Source organism: Sinocyclocheilus grahami, unplaced genomic scaffold (assembly GCF_001515645.1).
Source record: "Sinocyclocheilus grahami isolate Dianchi unplaced genomic scaffold, SAMN03320097.WGS_v1.1 scaffold671.1, whole genome shotgun sequence".
In the NCBI taxonomy this organism is placed as follows: Eukaryota; Metazoa; Chordata; class Actinopteri; order Cypriniformes; family Cyprinidae; genus Sinocyclocheilus; species Sinocyclocheilus grahami.
Window position 1 is genome coordinate 555,344 of NW_015505850.1, and position 23,463 is coordinate 578,806.

A 23,463-nucleotide genomic window follows, 5' to 3' on the forward strand; every position below is an offset into this window, starting at 1 on the left:
GTGTTTGTATTTGTTACTCTGTTTTTTGCCACGGGATTAACATCCCGTGGTAACTAGGATTTACACAAGCTTCAGTCTGGATCCAGAACACCTGAGAAGAGATGATGCAACCCCTCAGAGGACCTCAGATGATGCCAACCCTGAAACAACATACAGAACTACCACATTTTGCTATAAGTTTGATTGCATCATATAATAATTGCTGTTAATATTATTCATCGTCTGTTTTATTACGTCTTAAATAGATTTTTCCGTACTGCTGGTTCGTCTGGTCAGAGGAGAACTGGCCCCCTGACTGAGCCTGGTTTCTCCCAAGCTTTTTTCTCCATTCTGTCACCGATGGAGTTTTGGTTCCTTGCCGCTGTCGCCTCTGGCTTGCTTAGTTGGGGACACTTCATTTACAGAGATATCGTTGACATGATTGCAAAGATATTATTTAAACTGAGCTGGAAAAATCATTACATTAAGACAACAAAATGTACATCAGATGTACTAAAGTACAGCTATTGACTTGTCTTATTCTAAATAATAATAATAATAATTATTATTATTATTATAATAATAAAAATAATAAAAAAATAAGGTGCAAATGATATCCCGGGACATTTGATAAACAGATTTTAAAAAGATTCTAATAGTTTTCACATAAAAATTTTTTAAAAACATACTTCTGGTCTTCGAATCTGATTGGCTGAGAAGTATTTCCAGCCATGCAATATTCTACCAGTATCGCCACGGCCCAATAACCTTTTTACTGTTTGTATCAGTTTGCCTGCAGCATCTTCTCATTGCTCTTGAACCTGCTGAGAACAGCCTTAGGGGCCATTCACACAGAACACGTTTTTCCATTCTAACTTTTCATTGTTTTTCCATGTAAATACACACTAGATGGACGGGAATGACCATTGTGTTTTTAGGACGCCGTGTCAAGTTAGAAGAATTTCAATTTTTACATGCAGTGCCACTCATCATCTTCAGTTCCAAAACAGTGGACCAATCAGAACTACAGGACTATGGGTTTCAAACCCATAAACCCGTCTTTTTAAGGCAAGTGCCAGTTATGGGTGTCATGTCAAAATATTTTGAATTTACGCGTGTGTTAGCACCCATGCAGCCAGACAAAGACCTTGTGACTATATTAGGATATCTAAAGAATTACAGATGGCTACATACCTATCAAAGGCCATAATTGCCATGATAACAGAACTGACTGTAATCCATCACAGTCTTTCTCTGAATCTACACGTTTTGTGACGTAATGCCACTTTGACTGTCAGGTAGAAATCTGCACTGAGGTGAGCTCTATGCACATAGAGGGCACATAGCAGGCTGCAAAGGGGGCACACACACACTTCTGAAAGCTAAAATGATGAATGGGACACCCTATGGTCTCGTAGACTTAACAGACATGCTGCAGTGGCCATTGTTATGCATCTTGTGGCCACAAGATTGCAAGTGCACATGAAGTGTGCCATTTGGGGCAGGCCCTTATTAGGAGGTCTTCGTTTCACGTCCTTCGTTAGGCCTGTTTTGAAGGATGCATGAGGTGTATCATTTGCATCCTTCGATCATCCGCAATCCTTTGCACACTTTCCAATTCACCAAAAATAATTAGCTGAAAAGGAATTGGCACTGAGCTGAACCACTGGGAGATCACAGGTGATTGTGATTATATGTATTAGAAAACCGTTAAATATATAGATTTTTTATATAAAGTATTCCTCGAATTATCATTTTATTCGTATTTTTGAGCCATGACCATGGGGACGGAAACATACATGTATATGACATAGCCATTCGCACTTACTAGACCATCTGATTCTAGCATTTAATGCCGAGCAGGACTTTAGCATTTAAGAAGGCCTCATTAGGATGCACCCTTCCGTTTGACAAGCACACTTTGTTTCATGTCCTTCATTCAGCTTGTTATGAAGGATGCATCAGGTATATCCTTTGCGTCCTTCAATCACCCACAACTCTTTGCACACATTCTAATCCACGGAAGATAATTAGCTGAAAACACTGTTTAGAAGAGCTCAAATACAACACCCTGGCGATGCCTACTGGTCAAAACTATGTAAATGCAATGAAAACCCAGGCCAAACATGCATAAAAAGCTTTAACAAACACACTGCAAAATGTTTTAATGAAAGGGTAATCTATTAAATGCAATTAACAAGACATAAAGTAAGAAGTTTCTGTGTGTGTTCTTTTATTCATTTGCAGGGCTTGTTTTGTTTTATGGAGGGCTTGGGACTACTACACTTCCTTTTTAAGTATACAAAGTATACATTAAAAATGCCTACAAATTTAAATCATGTGTCTTTGCCTCTTATATGGTTAGATTTTTTCTAGCTTTGTTACATGTGTTTGTACATGAGACTTATATTTATGACTCGCTTAGAGTGAGAAGTTAAAACTTGAAAATTGGATAATGAAGGAAATAAATGTACACTTTATGTATGAGCTAATCCGCTACACATTTAATGCCGAGCAGGACTTTAGCATTTAAGAAGGCCTCATTAGGATGCAGCCTTCCGTTTGACAAGCACACTTTGTTTCATGTCCTTCATTCAGCTTGTTATGAAGGATGCATCAGGTATATCCTTTGCGTCCTTCAATCACCCACAACTCTTTGCACACATTCTAATCCACGGAAGATAATTAGCTGAAAACACTGTTTAGAAGAGCTCAAATACAATACCCTGGCGATGCCTACTGGTCAAAACTATGTAAATGCAATGAAAACCCAGGCCAAACATGCATAAAAAGCTTTAACAAACACACTGCAAAATGTTTTAATGAAAGGGTAATCTATTAAATGCAATTAACAAGACATAAAGTAAGAAGTTTCTGTGTGTGTTCTTTTATTCATTTGCAGGGCTTGTTTTGTTTTATGGAGGGCTTGGGACTACTACACTTCCTTTTTAAGTATACATTAAAAATGCCTACAAATTTAAATCATGTGTCTTTGCCTCTTATATGGTTAGATTTTTTCTAGCTTTGTTACATGTGTTTGTACATTAGACTTATATTTATGACTCGCTTAGAGTGAGAAGTTAAAACTTGAAAATTGGATAATGAAGGAAATAAATGTACACTTTATGTAGAATATGTGGTAAAGTAAAGACAGTCTGTATTATTAGGGAGATTGGTGATAAGAAAATTGGTAAATGTGTAACCCGAGTATACTCTGCAAACAGCAGTCCACATGACCGTGATTCACAGTTCTAACACTTATTTTAATAATCTCTCCACTGGGATTATTTGGAAGTCTCTAGGTCAATTATACCACAAATTGATTTATCAGTTAATAATTTAGCACATTGGGGGAAGTCTCGCTGCCCAGGACTGTATCTCTAAGGCATATGAATTAATAACCTATAATAATTAACTTCTGCTTAGGTGACAGTAAACAAAGCAGGATTTTCTTGCATGGTATCCCCTACTTGCATTTAAAAATGCCTACAAATTTAAATCATGTGTCTTTGCCTCTTATATGGTTAGATTTTTTCTAGCTTTGTTACATGTGTTTGTACATTAGACTTATATTTATGACTCGCTTAGAGTGAGAAGTTAAAACTTGAAAATTGGATAATGAAGGAAATAAATGTACACTTTATGTAGAATATGTGGTAAAGTAAAGACAGTCTGTATTATTAGGGAGATTGGTGATAAGAAAATTGGTAAATGTGTAACCCGAGTATACTCTGCAAACAGCAGTCCACATGACCGTGATTCACAGTTCTAACACTTATTTTAATAATCTCTCCACTGGGATTATTTGGAAGTCTCTAGGTCAATTATACCACAAATTGATTTATCAGTTAATAATTTAGCACATTGGGGGAAGTCTCGCTGCCCAGGACTGTATCTCTAAGGCATATGAATTAATAACCTATAATAATTAACTTCTGCTTAGGTGACAGTAAACAAAGCAGGATTTTCTTGCATGGTATCCCCTACTTGCATCAGATGGTCACTGGTCATGGATCACCTGTCAAAGCAGGCCACCAGTGACATCTTGCTTTAACAGCATAACAGGCCCAAGTCTTGTTTTTTTTTGTTTTGTTTTTTTCTTGAGATGTATGCAGTGTCTCTCCGGTCCTCTACTGTACAATTGCTAGGTGACATTCAATTAAATGAATACATCAAAAAGCATCTGATTTGTTGCTGATAAACAGTCAGTAACATGCAAACAGTTGCCATAAAAAGTGTCTTTTCCCCAGAGTCTTATTTTGCTACTTGTTGTTCTTGGTCCCTGAAGAAGCAGGCCTCCTTCATGATCACTGAGTGACATATTGTTTATCAAACATTATTTTGTTTCTACATGTCTCTGTGCCTATATGTGGCTAATTAACAGGTGAAGTTTGAAAAACAAAAAGTGACCCTAGAGCAAAAAAACTTTCAATCAAAGATGATGCAACTCTTGCTCAAAAGTTTCAAAACACTTACATGACATTTTTTATTATTATGAGGAAAGGTATTGGCGTGTGTGTTTGATTTACCTTCATTTGCTTGTGCTAAACAGATAAATGAGTATTGTTGTCACAATATTTGCATCAAAAATTAAATTCTCAGCCATTCAAAGGCTCTTTTAGAATAATGCATTTTAATTACCCTACATTTCTTGAGATATGTAAATAATTATGAAGTGCCACAAAAACTATGTAACATGCTGTTAAATTATAGCTGATGCATTTTAGCATAGCAATCAGTAGGCCTGTCGCAATAATCAATATATCGACTTATCGTATATATACAGAGAAAAGAAGGTCAGGGAAAAAGCTGTAGATGGAACAATCTCCATTCAAATTCTTTGTACATTTTTCTTTTTTCTACTTGTTACTTTGCACTTTTTGTTAGAAAATGTTTTAGTATTTATTCAGGTTTTTTAAGGTATCTAATATTTTGATGCTTAATTTCCATTATCTAAATGTTCTTAAAAATTTAAAGTTTGTTGTCATTTGGAAGTGTGTAGGCCTTCTTGCATTATTATTATGCTGTTACATTATGATTATATATTCAGTGGCTTAAAATGGTCTTTAAAATGACAATAATATCGCTTATCGCAATTATTTCTGGGGCAATATATCACACAACAAAAACTTGTTATCATGACAGGCCTAGCAATCAGTCCTCATATTCATGCATCAACTGTTACACAGCTGTCAGGAATAACTGATTCTGGTTGGTTAATCGTGGCGTTTAGTGGTCTTATGTCTTCACTGACTGGACACAAATGAAAGATCAGTGGATTTCATGAACTCCTGTCCAGACCGGAAGTGTGATAGGCGCAGCTAGTATAAGGATGCTTCGTTCTATTCTATTCTATTCTGTTCTGTCCTTGCGCTAATTTTGGAACAGGACAAATTGGTAAAAAAAAAAAAGACCTGAGGAACAAAGGTCCTCAGGTCAGGGGAGAGTTCTTGTGAATTGGCCTGTTCAAGCTCTGTCATGATGTCCCACTGGACGGGGCCACAATCAATGATTCAGGGAGAAGGCTTTCTTCAGAGTTACTGGGATCTAGGCAGTCGTGTTGACGTGACAAAGCATCAGCCTTGGTATTCCTGGAACCAGGTCGATATGTGACAGAGAAATCGAAGCGTGTAAAGAACAGCACCCATCGGGCCTGTCTGGGGTTTAGTCTTTTAGCAGATCGTAGATATTCCAGATTCTTGTGATCCGTCAGGACAACGAAGGGGTGCTTTGATCCCTCTAGCCAGTGTCACCATTCCTCCATAGCTGCCTTCATAGCCAACAATTCCCAGTTACCGACATCATAGTTTTGTTCAGCAAAACTGAGCTTGCGAGAAAAGTAGGCACAAGGGTGAAGCTTAGGTGGAGTACCATGCCGCTGTGAGAGGATGGCCCCGATGCCAGTATTTGAGGCGTCCACCTCGACTATGAATGGGATTTCAGGATCAGAGTGATGAAGAATGGGAGCAGACGTGAAGCGTGATTTGAGTTCCGTGAAGGCCTCTAGTGCTGACCATATGAGATGTGCAGAGCTTCTCTTTGTCATGGAGGTTAGAGGGGCAGCTACAGAGCTGAAGTTTCTGATGAAGTGGCGGTAGAAATGTGCAAATCCTAAGAAACGTTGTAGTTCTTTTAGTGTCGCCGGTTGTGGCCAGTCGAGAACTGCTCTGACCTTCTTCTCATCCATCGCCACTCCCTCCTGACTGATGATGTAACCCAGGAATGACGTACCGGTCTGGTGAAATTCACATTTCTCAGCTTTGGCATACAGTTGATGGTGGATGAGTCTTTGTAACACTGACCTCACGTGTTGTACGTGTTCCTCATATGTGTTGGAGTAGATAAGGATGTCTTCGATGTAAACGATTACCCAACGATCCAGCATGGCTCGGAAGATGTCATTGATGAAGGATTGGAACACAGAAGGACTGTTAGCAAGGCCGAAAGGCATAACGGAATATTCATAGTGCCCAGTACAGGTGGAGAAGGCTGTCTTCCACTCATCACCCTCTCTGATGCAGATGAGATTGTAAGCGTTGCGGAGATCTAACTTGAAGTAGTTGGCCTTGCAAAGTTGCTCCAAGGCAGATGGTACTAGGGGTAATGGGTATCGGAACTTAACAGTGATGTCGTTGAGACCCCGGTAATCGATACATGGACGTAGACCTCCATCTTTTTTCTTAACGAAGAAGAATCCTGCTGATGCAGGTGAGATTGATGGTCTGATGAATCCCTTAGAAAGTTCCTCATTGATATATTTCTTCATAGCCTCCGACTCTGGTTGAGAAAGATACGGCCTTTGGGTGGTGTTGTACCTAGTAGTAAGTCAATAGCGCAGTCGCTAGAGCAGTGAGGAGGTAGTTCTGATGCCTTGGATTTACTGAAGGCCTCAACGAGGTCTGTGTACTCTGAGGGAAGTGTGGATGGAGCTTGACGGCTTGAACTGAAATTGCTGGTTTGTTGCTCAGACACTTGACATGAAGGATCCCACTGAATGATCCGACCCTCCTTCCAGGAGATGAGTGGGTTATGTTGTCGTAACCAGGGAAGTCAGAGAATTACCGGGTTATGTGGTGAAGTGATGATGTAGAGACGAATGCTCTCCGTGTGAAGGGTCCCGGTCTCCAAACATAAGTTCACGGTGGTGTGCATGACCCTTCCCTCACCCAGAGGATGTCCAGCCTCCACTGCCAGCAGAGAATTGCAAGGTATTAGAGAAATGTTATGTTGTCGAGCAAATTCGTGTGACATGAAATTCCCTGCTGCCCCCGAGTCCAGTAGCGCTGAGGTAGATATGTTATTACCCTCTATGGATAGTGTTATGGGTACTTTTATGCATGTACTGGAGTGATATGCCTGAATGCATGGACTCACCGCAGAGGGATTACGAAGAGGCGGTCGTGTGGGACAGGAGGCCCAGAGATGGCCAGCTTGGCCGCAATAGAGACAAAGACGTTGAGTGATTCGGCACTCTCGCTCCTCTGGAGACAGGTGAGTGTATCCGAGCTGCATGGGTTCCACAGAAGATGAGGAAGAAGAAGTGATTGGAACCGAACGACTGGTGGGTATCGTTCTGGTAGGGCGACGAGAACGAATCAAATTGTCAATTTGAATAGCCAGTTCTATGAATTGGTTAAGCGTTCTCCACCTCGTCCCTGCAGGCCAGTTCCGATTGTAGATCTGGACTGAGTCCCTTGCGGAAGAGCAGTTTCAACGTGCTTTCAACCCAATCAGTCTGAGCGGCGAGGGTGCGAAATGACAAGGCATACTCAGGATGTTCGAATATTTCTTGGAAGCGTCGGAGAAAAGTACTAAATGTGGGGAAAGCTGATCCATCCTCCCTCCATACTGCCGTAGCCCACTCCAAAGTCTTACCAGTTAGTAGTGAACATACAAAGGAGATCTTACTGATATCAGTGGTGTACATCACAGGCTGTTGGTTGACAAACAAGGAGCATTGCAACAGAAATCCCTTACACTTCGTGGGCTTCCGTCGAATTTGTCTGGAAGAGCCAGGCAAGGATTCATAGAGGGAGTGGAGGAGAATGACGTGTCCATGCTCGGCTGATTAAGAGCTGATTCTGGAGATGAAAGGCATGTACTCCGCAGCGTGTTAACAAGCTCCTCAGATAGTGTCATCAGTCGAGCCAGCTGGTGTTGATGAGCAGCGAGTTGATTTGCCTCAGCTGATACTTCCTAATTTGTCTGGAAGAGCCAGGCAAGGATTCATAGAGGGAGTGGAGGAGAATGACGTGTCCATGCTCGGCTGATTAAGAGCTGATTCTGGAGATGAAAGGCGTGTACTCCGCAGCGTGTTAACAAGCTCCTCAGATAGTGTCATCAGTCGAGCCAGCTGGTGTTGATGAGCAGCGAGTTGATTTGCCTCAGCTGATACTTCCGTAGTAAGTTGAGCCAGAGCTGCTGGATCACGTAATGGCGAAGTCTTCTGTAACGAGACGTCAACAGAGTGAGGATCCATCTGCAGCTTTATTGAAATCGTAATCAACAGGCAAGGTCAAACACCAGCAAACACAACAGAGGAGAGAAGCCAAATCGTTAAACAGGGACGTGCAAAAGGGTCAGGGCAGGCAGCAAACAATCAGTAGTCAAAGAGCAATAGCAAGAGTTCAGGGGCAGGCGGCAGGCAATCAGAAGAAGAGAAACAGTCCAAGGTAATATACAGAGAGGCCAGACATGGAAAGAAACGCTCAGAAATGTACACCGGGGCAATACAAGACTTCGCAATGAGGGAGAGTCTGAGAGCTGGTTAAATAGTCCACTTAACAAGAGTCAGTTGCAGGAGCAATCAGAGCCAGGTATGTGTGTGTGTGTGTGTGTGTATGTGTGTATACTGGATTAAAGTCACGATCATCAGTCATAAAACAGCATCAAAACTACGTAACATTATGGAATAAAATGTCGACCAATGAAGAGGTAATAACTGTCAAGCTTTGGGGTGTTGATCGACTTTATCTACGTTTTGATTATCATTCTGAATCCAATTCATAGTCTTTTTTCAGCTTTTTGTTCAAAATGTTGTTTATTTCTTTATTTTTTATTTATGAAACTTATCCACATTCAAGTGTTTAAAAAAAGAATGCATGAAGCTAGAATAAAATGTTTTTGTTTATAAGCAGATACCCTGTTCTTTTGATGTTTTATGTAACAAAATATATACAAATTAATACATAAATAGGGACATAGTAGTATTCTTAAAGTATGATGTAAAGTTCACTTAAAGAAAACTTACGAGTATACTTGCAGTATAAAACTACTAAACTAGTAGTTTACTGAGATTATACTTCAAAGTGTACTAAAAATGCTACTACAAGTATTTAATTAGTAAACTATCAGTATACCTATAAGTTCACTTTTAGTATAGTTGCAGTACAAACTAAACATTTTGATGTAAACTAGTTGTGTACTCAAAGTTTACTACTGTTATACTTAAAGTATACTTAAAAGTATACTTTTATATACTAGAAAGTGGGCCAGTTTAGTCCCAAGGAGTATTGAAATAGTACACTTACAAGTATACTACTAGTACACTGATATTTGTATACTTACTACATAAAGTATACTTAAAAATATACTTGAACTTTACTTAAGTATACTTACTAAAATAAACTTGAAGTATACTACTTTTTGGTAAGGGAATACTATAATAATTGCATATTTGTTAGTTTTATGTAGCCTATAAATTCACGTAGGCCTACGGAGACAGAAGTTTACTGGAGGTTCGTCATCGGAAGGCGGGAATTATGAGCACGCTGATTGATTAATGGTTCTGCAGCGGATTGAGATATGGACAGGTGGATTATGCAATCTGTGAGTGGTCACTTCCGGTGTTTGAAACCATTTTATTAACCGATTTTATTTAAAGAAAATACTAAGTAATCGTGTGAATATATCGATTTCCGCCAAGTATACACATTTTTCGACTAAAAGCCAAAATGGACGTTGTTAAGAGAAGCCCTGTGATCACATATGTTCAGGTATGTGTCTCATTATTCTATTCGAAATTTCGATAACAACCCATTCATTTTGCACTTGTGACAGAAATTAAGAAATTATTGTCATTATGAAGATCTATCTAATGATACACTGATCTCAAAATTAAATAATTTTGTAAATGTTATTTTAACAGCTGCCAGAAAAGGCCCAACTTCATAATCTTAAAAAAAACGACTGTAATGTAATGTATCTAACATATTTATTGTTAGCAAACTAAGTTAGAAATATAATATTTTGATTATATGTTGAAAAAGAAAAACATCTCAGCTTATGATTTTCAGGGAATGAACTGAGGGCTGTGTGTAATGCATTGGTGCTGACTTCCAGTTTTATAATGCAACAATTATACCTACTATGCCATAAAAAATGTTAATAAAGTAGTTTTGTAAGGTCACAGAGCCATTGCCCTTCTAAACAACTTTTTAATGATGTTTTGATCTACAGTACTCAAGGTGATGGGAGACAGGATTTTCCCAGGTGTCAGAGCTATTTGTACATGGTCTCCTGTGCATCAACACATACAGTAATTAGTCATCTGTTATGAGTGCTGCTCATTAACAGCTAAAGTTTTACGGTAACACTTTACTTGAAGGGGTGTGCATAAGACTGACATGTACCAACCGAGTTATTGTGAGACATAAACACTCTTTCAACCCTTTCGATTTTTCAATGAAAGATGATGCAACACTTGCCAAAAGTTTCACAACAAATACAGAAAACTTTTTTACAGTAGTAGAAAATATATCAGTCATCAATGATTTAATCATCTTTAATAATAAAAGTCAGCATCAGAATACAGTAATTTTCTTATTCTGTATTTAGATTAGCTGCAGTAGATATGCATTGTGGGGTTTTTTTCTTTTTGCTTCAGAAATTAAATAACTTGCCTTTCATGGGTGAATGAATAAATGAGATATGAGATCTCAGGATACTATTATTACAATCCAGATGGAATAATTAAGAATTAAGACTCTTGTTGTGTGTTGTGGTGTAGCAATATAGAATCTTTCAGATGTATTAATAATATTTTGGAGAATTCAACTCTGTTTTTCATGACAGCAACAGAGAGAGTCCTGATATGAAACCAAATCTGTGTGATCATTGTATTAAACACTGCTGTACTGTCAGGCATCATGATTTATACTGAATATGGTGCTGCTCAGTAAGGTTGCCATATTAAACAGTTTCTGCACTTCTGATGTGGCTGTTAGAATTCACGTCAGCAGGATCCCAGAAACTGTGAAGATTGCAATGACCACAACAGTGAGCTCCAGAAAATTACAGTTTGCAGACCACTGAAAACATGTCCAACAAAACTTCTATATATTTCACTGTTTTCTGGTTGAATTTTAATAAATAAATTCTCAGAATAGACTCGGTTGAAAATTCTGGAATTGCCTCTTAGAAAAGGCCTCTTAGTAACAGAGATCACCTGGGGCAAGTTCAAGTTCAAACCGGTACGCAAAGTTTTGCTACGGTTTCCGGTTTGAACGACATGTTTCCTGTAAACGGTGTGCAACGGGGTTTGAGATATGTTTTCTCTTGTTTGGTGGGTGTGTCAAAAATGTCAGCCCAATCAGCATAAACCACGCAGTATTAAAGAGACAGTTGGCACAATGTAATTAACATCAAAATTAATTCACAAGAGCAAGTATATTGTTTGCACATGTTTATTTACATTAAAGGGGTCATATGATGCTATTTTAAAGATCATTATTTTGTGTATTTGGTGTAACAGAATATGTTGACATGCTTTAATGTTCAAAGAACACATTATTTTTCAAATACTGTACATTATTGTGGGTCCTCTATGCCCCGCCTCTCTCAAACATGCCTCTTTCAACAAAGCCCCCTCCTTTGACAAGCGCAGTCTGCTCTGATTGGCCAGCTGACCCAGTGCATTGGTGTGCTAGAAACTGATTAATATGACATAAAAATACTATACATATTTTTATATTTTGCTATTGTATTGTGGAGTGGCACTTTCATAAACTTTTCTATATTTCTCTGATTATATAATGGTAAATATTACAATAACATAGCACAACAACAGTGATCAGCAATAATGATAAGCCTAATACTCACAATAAAAATAATAAGGCCATATAGATCATAACACAGTCTTAGAGGTAAGAAGGGGATTATCCTTCACCTGAAATGTTTGTCTTTTCATGCTGAAATGTGAGGCAAATGTTGGATCACAATAATTAGGAACCACAGTTTCCATAAATCCCTTCATTTGATTGGGATGTTCTCTTTTATTCTGGACGGCAAGGACAGTGACTGTAACATCGAGCATATTTTGCAGTATTAAACACGTATTTATACCGATTTAATCAGGCTCCGAACATTCTTCAAAAAGAACACAAAGAATGGCCTTCTCAACTGCCATAGTTGCAACTCTTGCGTCATCAGAACGGTGTGTTCAACGCACCCCCGTTTCCGTTTAAAAATGTTTTGCACCGTTTTGTCGGGGCTGAACGCAGCCCTGCTAGTGTGTTGTACATCCCAAACATAACCAGAAGAGAGTGACAGAGACAAAGTAATACACACAATTACTTTAAATCTCCCATCCCTTATGCTCTATACTGATTATCTAAGTCCTACTAATATATATATTTAAATTGTTTACTGTACTAGTCAAAAGTTTGGATACACTTACTATTTTTCAATATTCATATCTTTTAAGCAATTTTAAGAATCCAAATTATTTTAATAACCTTCTATCAGAATGGCCTCTATAGTGATACAATTTCACACTGGCTGTCAAAATCAAATCAAATAATAAGGAAGGAAAAATCTGAACAAATACATTAAAGTTTCAGCATCAAAATTTAAATCCACTGAATCGCTAAATTAATATAGATCATAATGTAGCGCTAATAAAGAAAAAGAAAGCACAACCTAAGTGTCAACAAATCAGAAGTATCAGAATATAACAATAAGCTATAGAATTAACACATATTCTAATGTAAATTATATAGTTTAGCTCCAACAGACATGCCTAAAATTTATAGTGATCCTGATGAGCTTGATTAGCTGCTTCAGGTGTACTTCATGAGGCAGAGAGCTAAGCTCTTCTGGAAGGCTCTTCTGAAGCAGGATTGCACACCCCTGGCCCAGAGGGGTTATTTTTTGGTCACCACTAAACTGATTGTTGATATTGTTACCAACTGATAATACTGTATATAAATGATGAACAAAATACTTTTTAACAAAAATATTTTATGATCTTCCATTTTATTCATTTAATGCTTCCTGTTCACCCTTAAATAACCATAATATTGTTGTGCACAAATGAGAACACAATTGTTGTGAGGATTGCTTGCAGACCAGTAAATAAAACATTGATCCAAACTATAGTGGCCAAAACATTTGCCAAACCATATTACATCACTGTGTCGTCTGAAGGCTCTCAAGAGATGAATCAGAAGATATATTTGGATTCAGTGACACAAATATCCAGTGATCTTTGCGGCATGAATGGATAAGGACCAGCATTTGTAGCTGAGTAATTTCATTCAAAGCAGCTCATAAGTATTCAGACAGTCACTGTCCTTGTTTGTTCAGACTCTAAAGCTTTATATATACAATTACATGAAGGTATATTTTCAGAATTGTAAATTGTAGGGACATTTAAAATGACAGTTTTGTAAATTTCCTAGATTTTGCTTATGTTTTTGTGGTAATTTCTATTTTCAGCTTGCTCAAAACACCAAACGCAAAGCTGCCATGAGTTCTCTAAATGCAAGCTTTTCCCAGAATGTCTCCATTGTTCATCCTAAATACTTTTTCATTGTTGGACTTTCAGGAATACCGTACAGCAGTTATTACTATATATTCTTATTTATGATTTATTTTGTTACTGTAATTGGGAACTCTATAGTGCTTCTCATTATTGCTTTTGAAAGAAGCCTGCACAGTCCAAAGTACATTGGTGTGTTTAATTTGGCCTTGGCTGATATTGGTGAAACTAATGCACTGATTCCTAACATGATGAATAATTTTCTGTTTGACTCGCAGTACATCTCTTTCAATGCTTGTTTGGCAAACATGTTTTTTGTGTTCCTCTTCAGTTCTATGCAAAGTGTCACTCTTGTTGTTCTGGCATATGATCGCTTCATTGCAATTTGCCTGCCATTAAGATATCATGCTCTTGTAAACAATACCAGTATGGTTTTAGTTTTCTCAGCAGTTTGGGCATTTAATTTTTCGATTGTGGCCTTGATGGTGTCTTTGATCACCCGACTTTCATTCTGTGAATCTAATGTGATACAGAGTTATTTTTGTGATCACGGACCAGTGTTTAGGTTGGCATGTAATGACAACAGCATTAATAAGATCATTGCATTTCTTGTCTCAGCTTTATACCTTGTAGCACCATTGATCATTATATTCCTTTCATATATGGGAATTTTTGTTGCTTTAATCAAAATTACAACTTGGCAAGGACGTTTAAAAGCTCTGAAGACCTGTGTCTCTCACCTGTTTTTAGTAGGGATATATTTCCTGCCAATATGCTGCTCATACATTGCTGCATTATTGGTTTCTCTCACACCCAATGCAAGGGTCATCAGCACCTCTCTGGCTTATACTGTTCCACCGATGCTAAATCCTATCATTTATGTTCTAAAGACGGCTGAAATCAAAGACATAATTCAAAAAGTGCTTAAAAACAAATCTGCACCAATTAGAGAGAACATTTTAAAATGACTGAAATATCTATTTATTTATATTTAATGATTGGGAATTAAATTACCGGTCACACTTTATTTTAAGGTTCAATTCTCGCTATTAACAAACGATTTAACTATGACTTTTGCCTCAATAAACTGTACAGTTATCCAACCTTTATTCGTTAACCTTGTGATGTTAAGACAAAAACAAACTTTTTGTGAGCAGTTGTTACTATGTTGACCTTACACATTGTGTTCACTGTCTTCTATAAATGTATTTTGCTATATCAAGTAAGACATGTGACTAAATAATATACTATTTCATAATGTATTCCTGTTTGAATTTGTAGCCCATTTTGACATGAGACTGTTGGTCTGAGATCTGCTGATGTTGCTCTTGTTTCTCTACATTTATTATTTTCCTGGTTTTAGTAATGAATAAAGAAAATGAACATTACCCCATATACACACAAATGTGTGTGTGTATGTTTCAGTTTATTGTTTCACCCTTTTCAAAGGCTTATAGGTTTGATTCAAGCATAGGAATGAAAATGTAATATAATATTTAGAATTAAAATGAAATAGAGATAAACTGTTTTCAAAGTATTTTTAAGTAACACTTCATGAGACAAACAATGTCACACGCTTATATAAAATCTCAGCGGCATAAATTGTCTTTTTCTGCTATCTAGTGGTACATTCAAGCAAGTGTATGTTTTTTAATTGCGTGTAAAACCCAGAGATCAAATGCCGGACAATGTAATTCAAATAACATAACTTCATATTGTTTTCCTCTTTCACTTTGGATTCCAAATGTCCATTCTGACACACATGTTGTTGTAACTTAGCATGAATCTAATTATTGACCAGGATGATCTAATATCTGTTAATCATTTATTTAGTGTCACAGACTAAATACATGTAGCCTATATAAAGCAAAGTACATGTTGTTTAAAGTTGCTTAAAATACACTGGATTCATGACTGGACATTACTGTAATTAAATGCAGCAAAATAAAAATAAGTTTCAGTATTTATATATATATATCCCTCTGTTTTTGCACATAGCTATGAACCATATTTTTCATATTTAGATATCATAGGCATTTATATTTACTGTAAAAATATATAAATATTTATATTTTATGTAAAGGACTCGAATATATAAGACCTCACAAATATTTGTATGACACTCAGTTTTCGATGTACAAAAATAGACTTCTTCAGAAAGTTTGCTCGTGTGAATTTCAGAAAATATAAACAGTAGGCCAATATAAATAAAATATTATAAGACTACAGACAAAAAAGGTACAGTCAAGTCTTCCCTGATTTAATGTGTTTTTTTCCTTTGAAGTTTTCTTATTAAAACCTTCTTTACCTCATCTGTTCTCAAACAATAAATGAGGAGGTTGATCATGGGTGGTAAAAGGCTATACAGTACATCATAATAATGACTAATCGCAAATCAGTACTGAATTTTATATTAATATTGCTTGACAAATAATTAAAACATCTGGGTAGGAAAAAAGGGCAATTATGATGAGCTGAGGACTGCAGGTGGAGAAAGTTTTCATCCATCCTTGAGCACTCGATATACGCAGAACTGCCACAATGATAGCACAGTAAGAGAAAAAAATTACAGCAAGAGAGCCCAGCAGTACTATCATAGCATGAATGAATGCTGGATAACTATATTCTTCTCTGTCAGTGCATGCCAGTGTTGTGATGGCAATATGATCACTGTAAAAGTGCACAATGCTATTGCTCGCACAGTAAGGAAGAGGATAAGCTCGAATGGTCATCATCAAGGGGCCTATCAAACCCAACAACCAAGAGCCCAGAAAATTACAGCAAGAGAGCCCAGCAGTACTATCATAGCATGAATGAATGCTGGATAACTATATTCTTCTCTGTCAGTGCATGCCAGTGTTGTGATGGCAATATGATCACTGTAAAAGTGCACAATGCTATTGCTCGCACAGTAAGGAAGAGGATAAGCTTGAATGGTCATCATCAAGGGGCCTATCAAACCCAACAACCAAGAGCCCAGGATCAGAATGAAAACATTTCTGTTTGTCATGACTATGATACTGAAGTGGAAAACAGATTGCTGCATAGCGATCTATATCCATTACTGCCAACAATCGTGCAGTGACTGAGCCAAAATAATGCACAAAAAACATCTGAAGAAAGCAGCCCATGAATGAAATGGTTCCATCTTGAAACCGGTATCTGCTGATTATCTTTGGTAATGTTGTGGTGCTGAATAGTACATGACACACAACTAGATTTATAATGCAATAATAAACAGGTTTCTGTAGGCTCTTAGTAATTACAAACAATGCCAAAAATACAGCATTTCCCACCAATGTAAACACGTAAACAAAAAACAGAAGCACTGATACAAGGCCATAGTAATGAGGCAGAAGTCCAGGAAAGCCGACTATCACAAACTCCTTTATAAAACAGATGTTTCCCACTGACATGATGAGTTAAAGTCCTTAGAACAGTTTTAGAGTTCTGAATGTAATACACAATTTACAATTAACATGACACAGTTTCAATAATAAAAAAGCAGACAAGTTTGATAGTGTAATCAACCAAAGATGTTTTGTTAGAGAATTATGAAATCAGCCTGTAATCAGTTGGTTGAAAACACTGAGAAGGCACACATTGCATACCTCTTTTATGAGGTATCATGAAGTGCATTCTGCTTCAATCACAGATATATGCGGGGTTAACAGACAAATTGTTATAAATATATAGAAGGGAATGATGTAAAACAGTTGATGCAAAGGCTCCAGGTATACTAATTTCTTTCCAAACTCTCAGATGAAAAGGTAATGTAGTACTAAGATAGTGATTGTTTTCCTCTCCCGTGCCCTCATGGAGCGTGGGAAAAAGAAGCCATTGGCCTTATTACAGTCAGTGTACCATCAGAATGATTCTTGAAAGTGATATTTCAAGGTAAAAAACTTTTATACAGGTATATTAGTACCTAAATGGTAAATATTAGTACCTTTTGAAAGGGTACTGCCCAGTGACAGTTTTTGTACCATTTTTTAAACATTTATTATACTTATTATTAGTAGTAGTTGTTGTAGAAGTAGTACTGATCATTGGTTATGAACTGAAAATGTATAAATTATCTTTTAAATATTGTGCTTAATTTAGCACTTGGTGCTGATGGGAATGTTTTTTATTAGATTTTGTATACAATTTTATAACTGTAGTCTTAATCTGATGGCACACATACTCTCGTGTCCTGTAGGTACACACGTATTGAACATTAACCTCCTGGGAACTTTGACTTTCAGGAGGTCAAAGTTCAGCTTGAGTGTCTTTCAAATAATATGAGAGCATAAAAAGGCCATCAGATTACTGCTTTAGATGATCTTCAGTTTATCTTTTGAAATACAAACAGACATTGTATCATAAAAAACCTAATGATGGGTGCCATTTTCCCATACTTGAGTGCATACCTTTGTGAATGTGCCGTCGTTAGCAAACAACAGTCTCTAAGGTGGCATAGTTTGTTAACAAAGCCTCTGTTGACATAATCAAGTATACTACATGACAATGTATGTACACAGAGAAATGATTTTACACAAACAACAACAACTTCTGTTCTTACTGAAAATGGTTCCCCTATAAACACTCAAACTGCAAAATCCTTGTGATTTAGAAATAAAATGATTAATATCAGAATTTAAAATGTTTAATTTTGTGATTTAAAAAAATGAGCAACTTCACAAATGGCTCTTCTATAGAATTTATCTATTTTTTTTTTTTTTTGTAAATTATCATGATAACTTTACTTTTTTGATGCAACAATCTAATCAACCAAATATATATTAAACCTTTGTCATAGATAAAAACAAAATGGTGCAAAAGAACATCTATGTAATGTGTAATGCTTTATTGTTTTAAGATAAAATTAATCAGTGTAAGATACAAATATGGTGTTTATATCACTAAGTGAATTCTCAGCTGAGAATGAAGGTCATGGTAAAAGCCTATGTCTTAACTTAATTAATGGCAACGAATAAATGATTGAAGTAATTTAACAAATTAGGGTCATTTTGTCATATATTTTATTTAATATTTTTATGTGTAGAAACTCAAAATGAGCGTGCATATAAGTGCACTGATCAGATCGGTGTCGGGCTGACTATAGGCTAGCTGTTGTGTTCATGTTAAAATAGGCCTATAAGCGGCAATAAATTTCAAAAGATTAATAAGTCCGTCATGTAGGTTACAACATCAACTCATTAATGTAATTCAATCGGATTTCCGTTTTATTTCAACTGTTAGCCTACTCATATTCCGAAGCTTCCATAAATGTTCAGTTACTGAGGGTTTAGTTTGAACTTTTTATTGATGAAAGTTAACACTCAAAAACTTAATAACGTAATTAACTTAGTGCCCACACTACAGCTAAACGAAATGGCTTCAGTGCAAACATAGCAGAGTTTATATAGTAACTTGTACTGAACAGTTACTCGTTCTCGTTGTTTACGTGAAATAGTTTAGATAATTGTGTTAAATACTGTGAGAATTTTCCCCTCACACTCTTAGCCTGTTATTTCTGATTTCAGCAAGACAAAACACCAAAGAAAAAGCTGCCATGTATATCTTAAATGCCCGTTTTTCCCAAAATATCTCTGTTGTGCATCCTGAATACTTTTTCATCAGTGGACTTTCAGGTATACCATACAGCAGCTATTACTATATGTTCCTGTTTTTCATTTATATTGTTGCTGTGATTGGGAACTCTATAGTCCTTCTCATTATAGCTATTGACCGGAGTCTGCACAGTCCAAAGTACATTGGTGTGTTTCATTTGGCCTTGGCTGATATTGGTGAAACTAATGCACTGATTCCTAACATGATGAAGACTTTTCTTTTTGAGTCACAGTACATCTCCTACAATGCTTGTTTGGCAAACATGTTTTTTGTTTACTTCTTTAATACAATACAGTGTGTCAGCCTTGTTGTCTTGGCATTTGATCGCTTTGTTGCAATTTGCTTGCCACTAAGATATCACGCCATTGTAAATAATGCTGTCATGTGTTCTGTTTTCTCAATAATGTGGATGCTTAGCACTTTTCTGGTGGGCTTGACAGTATCTTTGGTCACCCGACTTTCATTCTGCAAGTCCAACGAGATTCAGAGTTATTTTTGTGACCATGGACCAGTGTATAGAATGGCATGTAACGACAACAGCGTGAATTCATTTATGGCCAAACTCAACACAGCTGTCTACTTTGCTGCTCCGCTGATAATATTCCTGTCTTACCTTTGCATTTTTTTCGCTTTAAGTAAGATTACAACATGGGAGGGCCGTATTAAGGCCCTGAAGACCTGTGTTTCTCACCTGTTGTTAGTTGGAGTGTGTTTCCTTCCCATAATCTGCACATATATCGCTGCAATCATGCTTTCTCTGTCTACCAATGTGAGAGTCATCAGCACATCTCTGGCATATGCTGTTCCACCGATGCTAAATCCCATGATATATGTTTTAAACACAGCTGAAGTTAAGAACTTCATCCAAACAGTGATTAAAAAAAAGTCTGCATCCATTGACCAGGGTATTTCAGATTGATTGCAAAATGTTTGTTCGTTCCTCTTCTCAAAGAAGTTGTTCATTTTATGTATTCATTGCACATTTAATGCACACATCTTGTTGTAAATAAGCAAGATACAGCTGAACTTTATTAAATTAAAGAGAAAAAGAATGACTGCAAGTAGGGCATGTATACTGTTATTTTATGGTTTGTACTGCCATCACTACATGCTGAATATGATTAACATTGATTTTGTTGTTTCACATGGGTATGTGAGCTAATACTGTCTGTTCTGTATTTTTATGGCACATTGAAATAAATGAATAACCTACAACTGTATGAATATTATGTGTAGGCTATATGTATAACTGAGTGAATATTATGTGTATGTACTTAAAGAGCTATATAACATAAATCTGCTACTCTTAGTTTTTCATAGTCTTCTATTAGGAATAATCAGGCCTCTTATTTTTTAAAGTGATTGTCATTCATCCGTTTGTTTGCAAAACTGAGAAGTATGGGAAATGTATACGTATCTATTATAGCATCTTGTTGATTTCTTTGCTTTTCAGTATTAATTGTAACACAAATTTGCATTTAAGTGTCTGTTATTTTTGTCTGTTTGTGAACCTGCAATCATAATCCCATTTAGTTAGGTCTATTTATGAATTTTGTTCAAATCTAAAATAATTCATATAAAATAGTTCACTAAAAGTCCTTTTGTATGGTAGCAGTACTTCTGCAAAACTATCCTAAACTATCCTAAACCTTTAGATTAAAAGGTTTTTAACCCAATAAAGCCTGACATTAAATAATTAAATAATAGCCAGAAATTTTTATTTTTATTATTATTATTTTATGGAACAGCATATTGAAAGAAAAATAAATAAATAAATTGCATATGTCTTTTGTTGAGTATTTGATACATCAGGCCTTTATGGCTCATACAGTATGATATAGGAGAGTATGGTCACCGTGATTTTTCCAAGTAAGACATGTTCCTGGATCAACATCTTTTGTTGATCCTGGATCAACATAACTGTCCAAAAATATAGACTTAACCCAATCCCTACCCCTAAACCTAACCCATAATTTATTCCTAAAAACAGTGTGAAATGATAGCTGATTAATAAGGGTGTAGAAGCACCTAACGCTGATTGTAAGCCTAAAACAGATATTTCCTGAAAAGTTATCCCTCAATTCTGATTGGTTGATACGAATGTTGGATCCAACAAGGATGTCGATCCAGGAACATGTTGTACTTGGTGAAATCACGGTCACCAGGAGAATATGGAGCTCTTACTCAATGAGGGAAAAAACACCTCAGTTTTATTCAGAGGCTCAAACTGAGCTGCAGATGCTGATATTTATATGACCAGAAAGTAAGTTAAAATTCTGATAGCTTGTAAGGTAAATCAGTGAGATCTTTATGAAAGTAGTAGACTGCTTACATTAAAGACAAATAAATATCAATTAACACTCTTTATCTCCCAGTAATATTTACATGCATAGTTTTTATTTTGGGGGGCAAAACATATAATGCAATGCGATACAAGGATGATTGAGCAATAAGATAAACATTCCTCAAAAGCCTGATGTATCATAATTTAAACTCATATTTTAACATCTATTTTTTTTATTATGTATGGATAATCAAGAAAACAAGTTGCTTCAGTCTAGTAATGTTAATCTTAGTTAAATTTGTTATTTATATTTTTTACATTTATTCATTTAGCAGATGCTTTTATCCAAAGCGACTTACAATTGAATTATTCTTATGTTTATTTTATAAAAATCTGTAAAGAATTCACAGCAAAAAGACACAGTACCATAACCTGAAGCTGGCCATTTTTTAATTGTACTAAAAGGCCTTTTACTTGCTTAAAAAAAATCATCTATCAATCAGATGACAGAAGGCATGCAGTAGATCGTGCACAAAGGTTTTTCAACAAAGATTTGATTGTGTTGATAATTTCAGTTTAACAAAATTCAATTTAACAAAGATGTTAATCCTCTACATGATGAAATAGTCCCACTGGAACAAAAGATCAAATGAAAGTGGACCTGAGGTCTGGAGATTCTCTTAATAACTTCTCCATGGAGAATATTTAGAGGTCTCCAGGTCAAATCCCCAAGTATAATTCAAGCTAATGATTTAATAAAATGATGCACATTTCCCATGCTTGTTTTTAATTAAGTAAACAACAGTCTTATACTTCTGCACAGTATTAATGAAAACGTTAACCATGAAATATTTTGGAGGGTCACTTGGTAGTTTAATAATTGAAAAAAACAATAACGTATTTATCAATAACGTACGAAATTTATTTCGCTCTCATTGTTCATTATTATTGTGAACATTACTGAATCTTTAGTTGTAATCATACAGGCTGATGTACAGTGAATAGCAGGGATGAGTAAAGGGCACAGTCTGCCAATCAAGCAGGTACCTTGCCACAATAACACCCACTAATGAGTCTTGTTTCCCCAAAGTCTACCTGTTTTATCCTCTTGATGAGCTGAAACCCTTTTGCGGATGAAGTCCTAAAGTAACACAACCCTTTAGTATTCTCAGGGGCACGGCACATCATTACAGCATTGAACTTTGAACTTCACACACAAACACACATAATTCAATCGATTGAGTTTCTATCAGAGGAAAAATAGCCAAGCATACATGGGGCCATGCCAGCCTATATACATGTTTCACGAGATCACACTTACATATAATTAAATAAAGGTTATGCGTATTTGGCGTGCTGTCCAGGGAGAGAGCTCCGAGCTCTGCAAGACTCCCAAGCCCGGGGCACCCTCCCCCTGTCCGGGGAAAAGGGTCCGAGCTCGGTGTCCAGCCCGGCCCAAAAGCGCTCCCCCGAGTGCTTCTCCCCGTGCTGGGGTAGAAACTATGCTGAACGTGCGGGGTCAGGGTGGCGGAGGGATGCTGAATGTCGAGAGATAACAAAGGTAGGACGTACTTGGTTATTTATAGGAGTTTTCTCTTGTGCCGATTGGATAAATGGTGTAATCACTAATGATGAACTGGCCATGTTAATTATCTGTGCGTGCTCCTCCCGAAATGTGTTAATAAAACATCACATAGAGAGGCATTTATATACACATACAGATCTGACATTTGTAGACTGGAAAAATTAATGGACTAGCAAGCCAAGTGACAGACTGAGAAGAAGAGCAAATCTGCAGAGAAACCTTTGTGATTGAAAAAAAATG

The 23,463-nt window shown here is 36.6% G+C and overlaps 2 protein-coding genes and 1 pseudogene across 2 annotated transcripts; 2 read left to right on the forward strand and 1 right to left on the reverse strand.

The window, feature by feature from the left end:
* The first annotated feature begins 13,698 nt into the window (after positions 1-13,698).
* On the forward strand, positions 13,699-14,706 carry LOC107559005 (olfactory receptor 1C1-like). Its single transcript, XM_016242710.1, has one exon. The coding sequence runs from the start codon at positions 13,726-13,728 to the stop codon at positions 14,704-14,706; it is 981 nt and encodes a 326-aa protein (XP_016098196.1). The 5' UTR covers positions 13,699-13,725.
* A 1,292-nt stretch (positions 14,707-15,998) lies between these two features.
* Positions 15,999-17,377, reverse strand: LOC107558994 (olfactory receptor 2L5-like; annotated as a pseudogene).
* Positions 17,378-19,277: 1,900 nt separating this feature from the next.
* Positions 19,278-20,273, forward strand: LOC107558995 (olfactory receptor 1M1-like). Its single transcript, XM_016242704.1, has one exon. The coding sequence runs from the start codon at positions 19,296-19,298 to the stop codon at positions 20,271-20,273; it is 978 nt and encodes a 325-aa protein (XP_016098190.1). The 5' UTR covers positions 19,278-19,295.
* The last annotated feature ends 3,190 nt before the right edge of the window (positions 20,274-23,463 follow it).

Bases quoted from the DNA above. Each gene is read 5' to 3' on its own strand.
- LOC107558995 (XM_016242704.1), top strand. From the start codon at position 19,296: ATGTATATCTTAAATGCCCGTTTTTCCCAAAATATCTCTGTTGTGCAT.
- LOC107559005 (XM_016242710.1), top strand. From the start codon at position 13,726: ATGAGTTCTCTAAATGCAAGCTTTTCCCAGAATGTCTCCATTGTTCAT.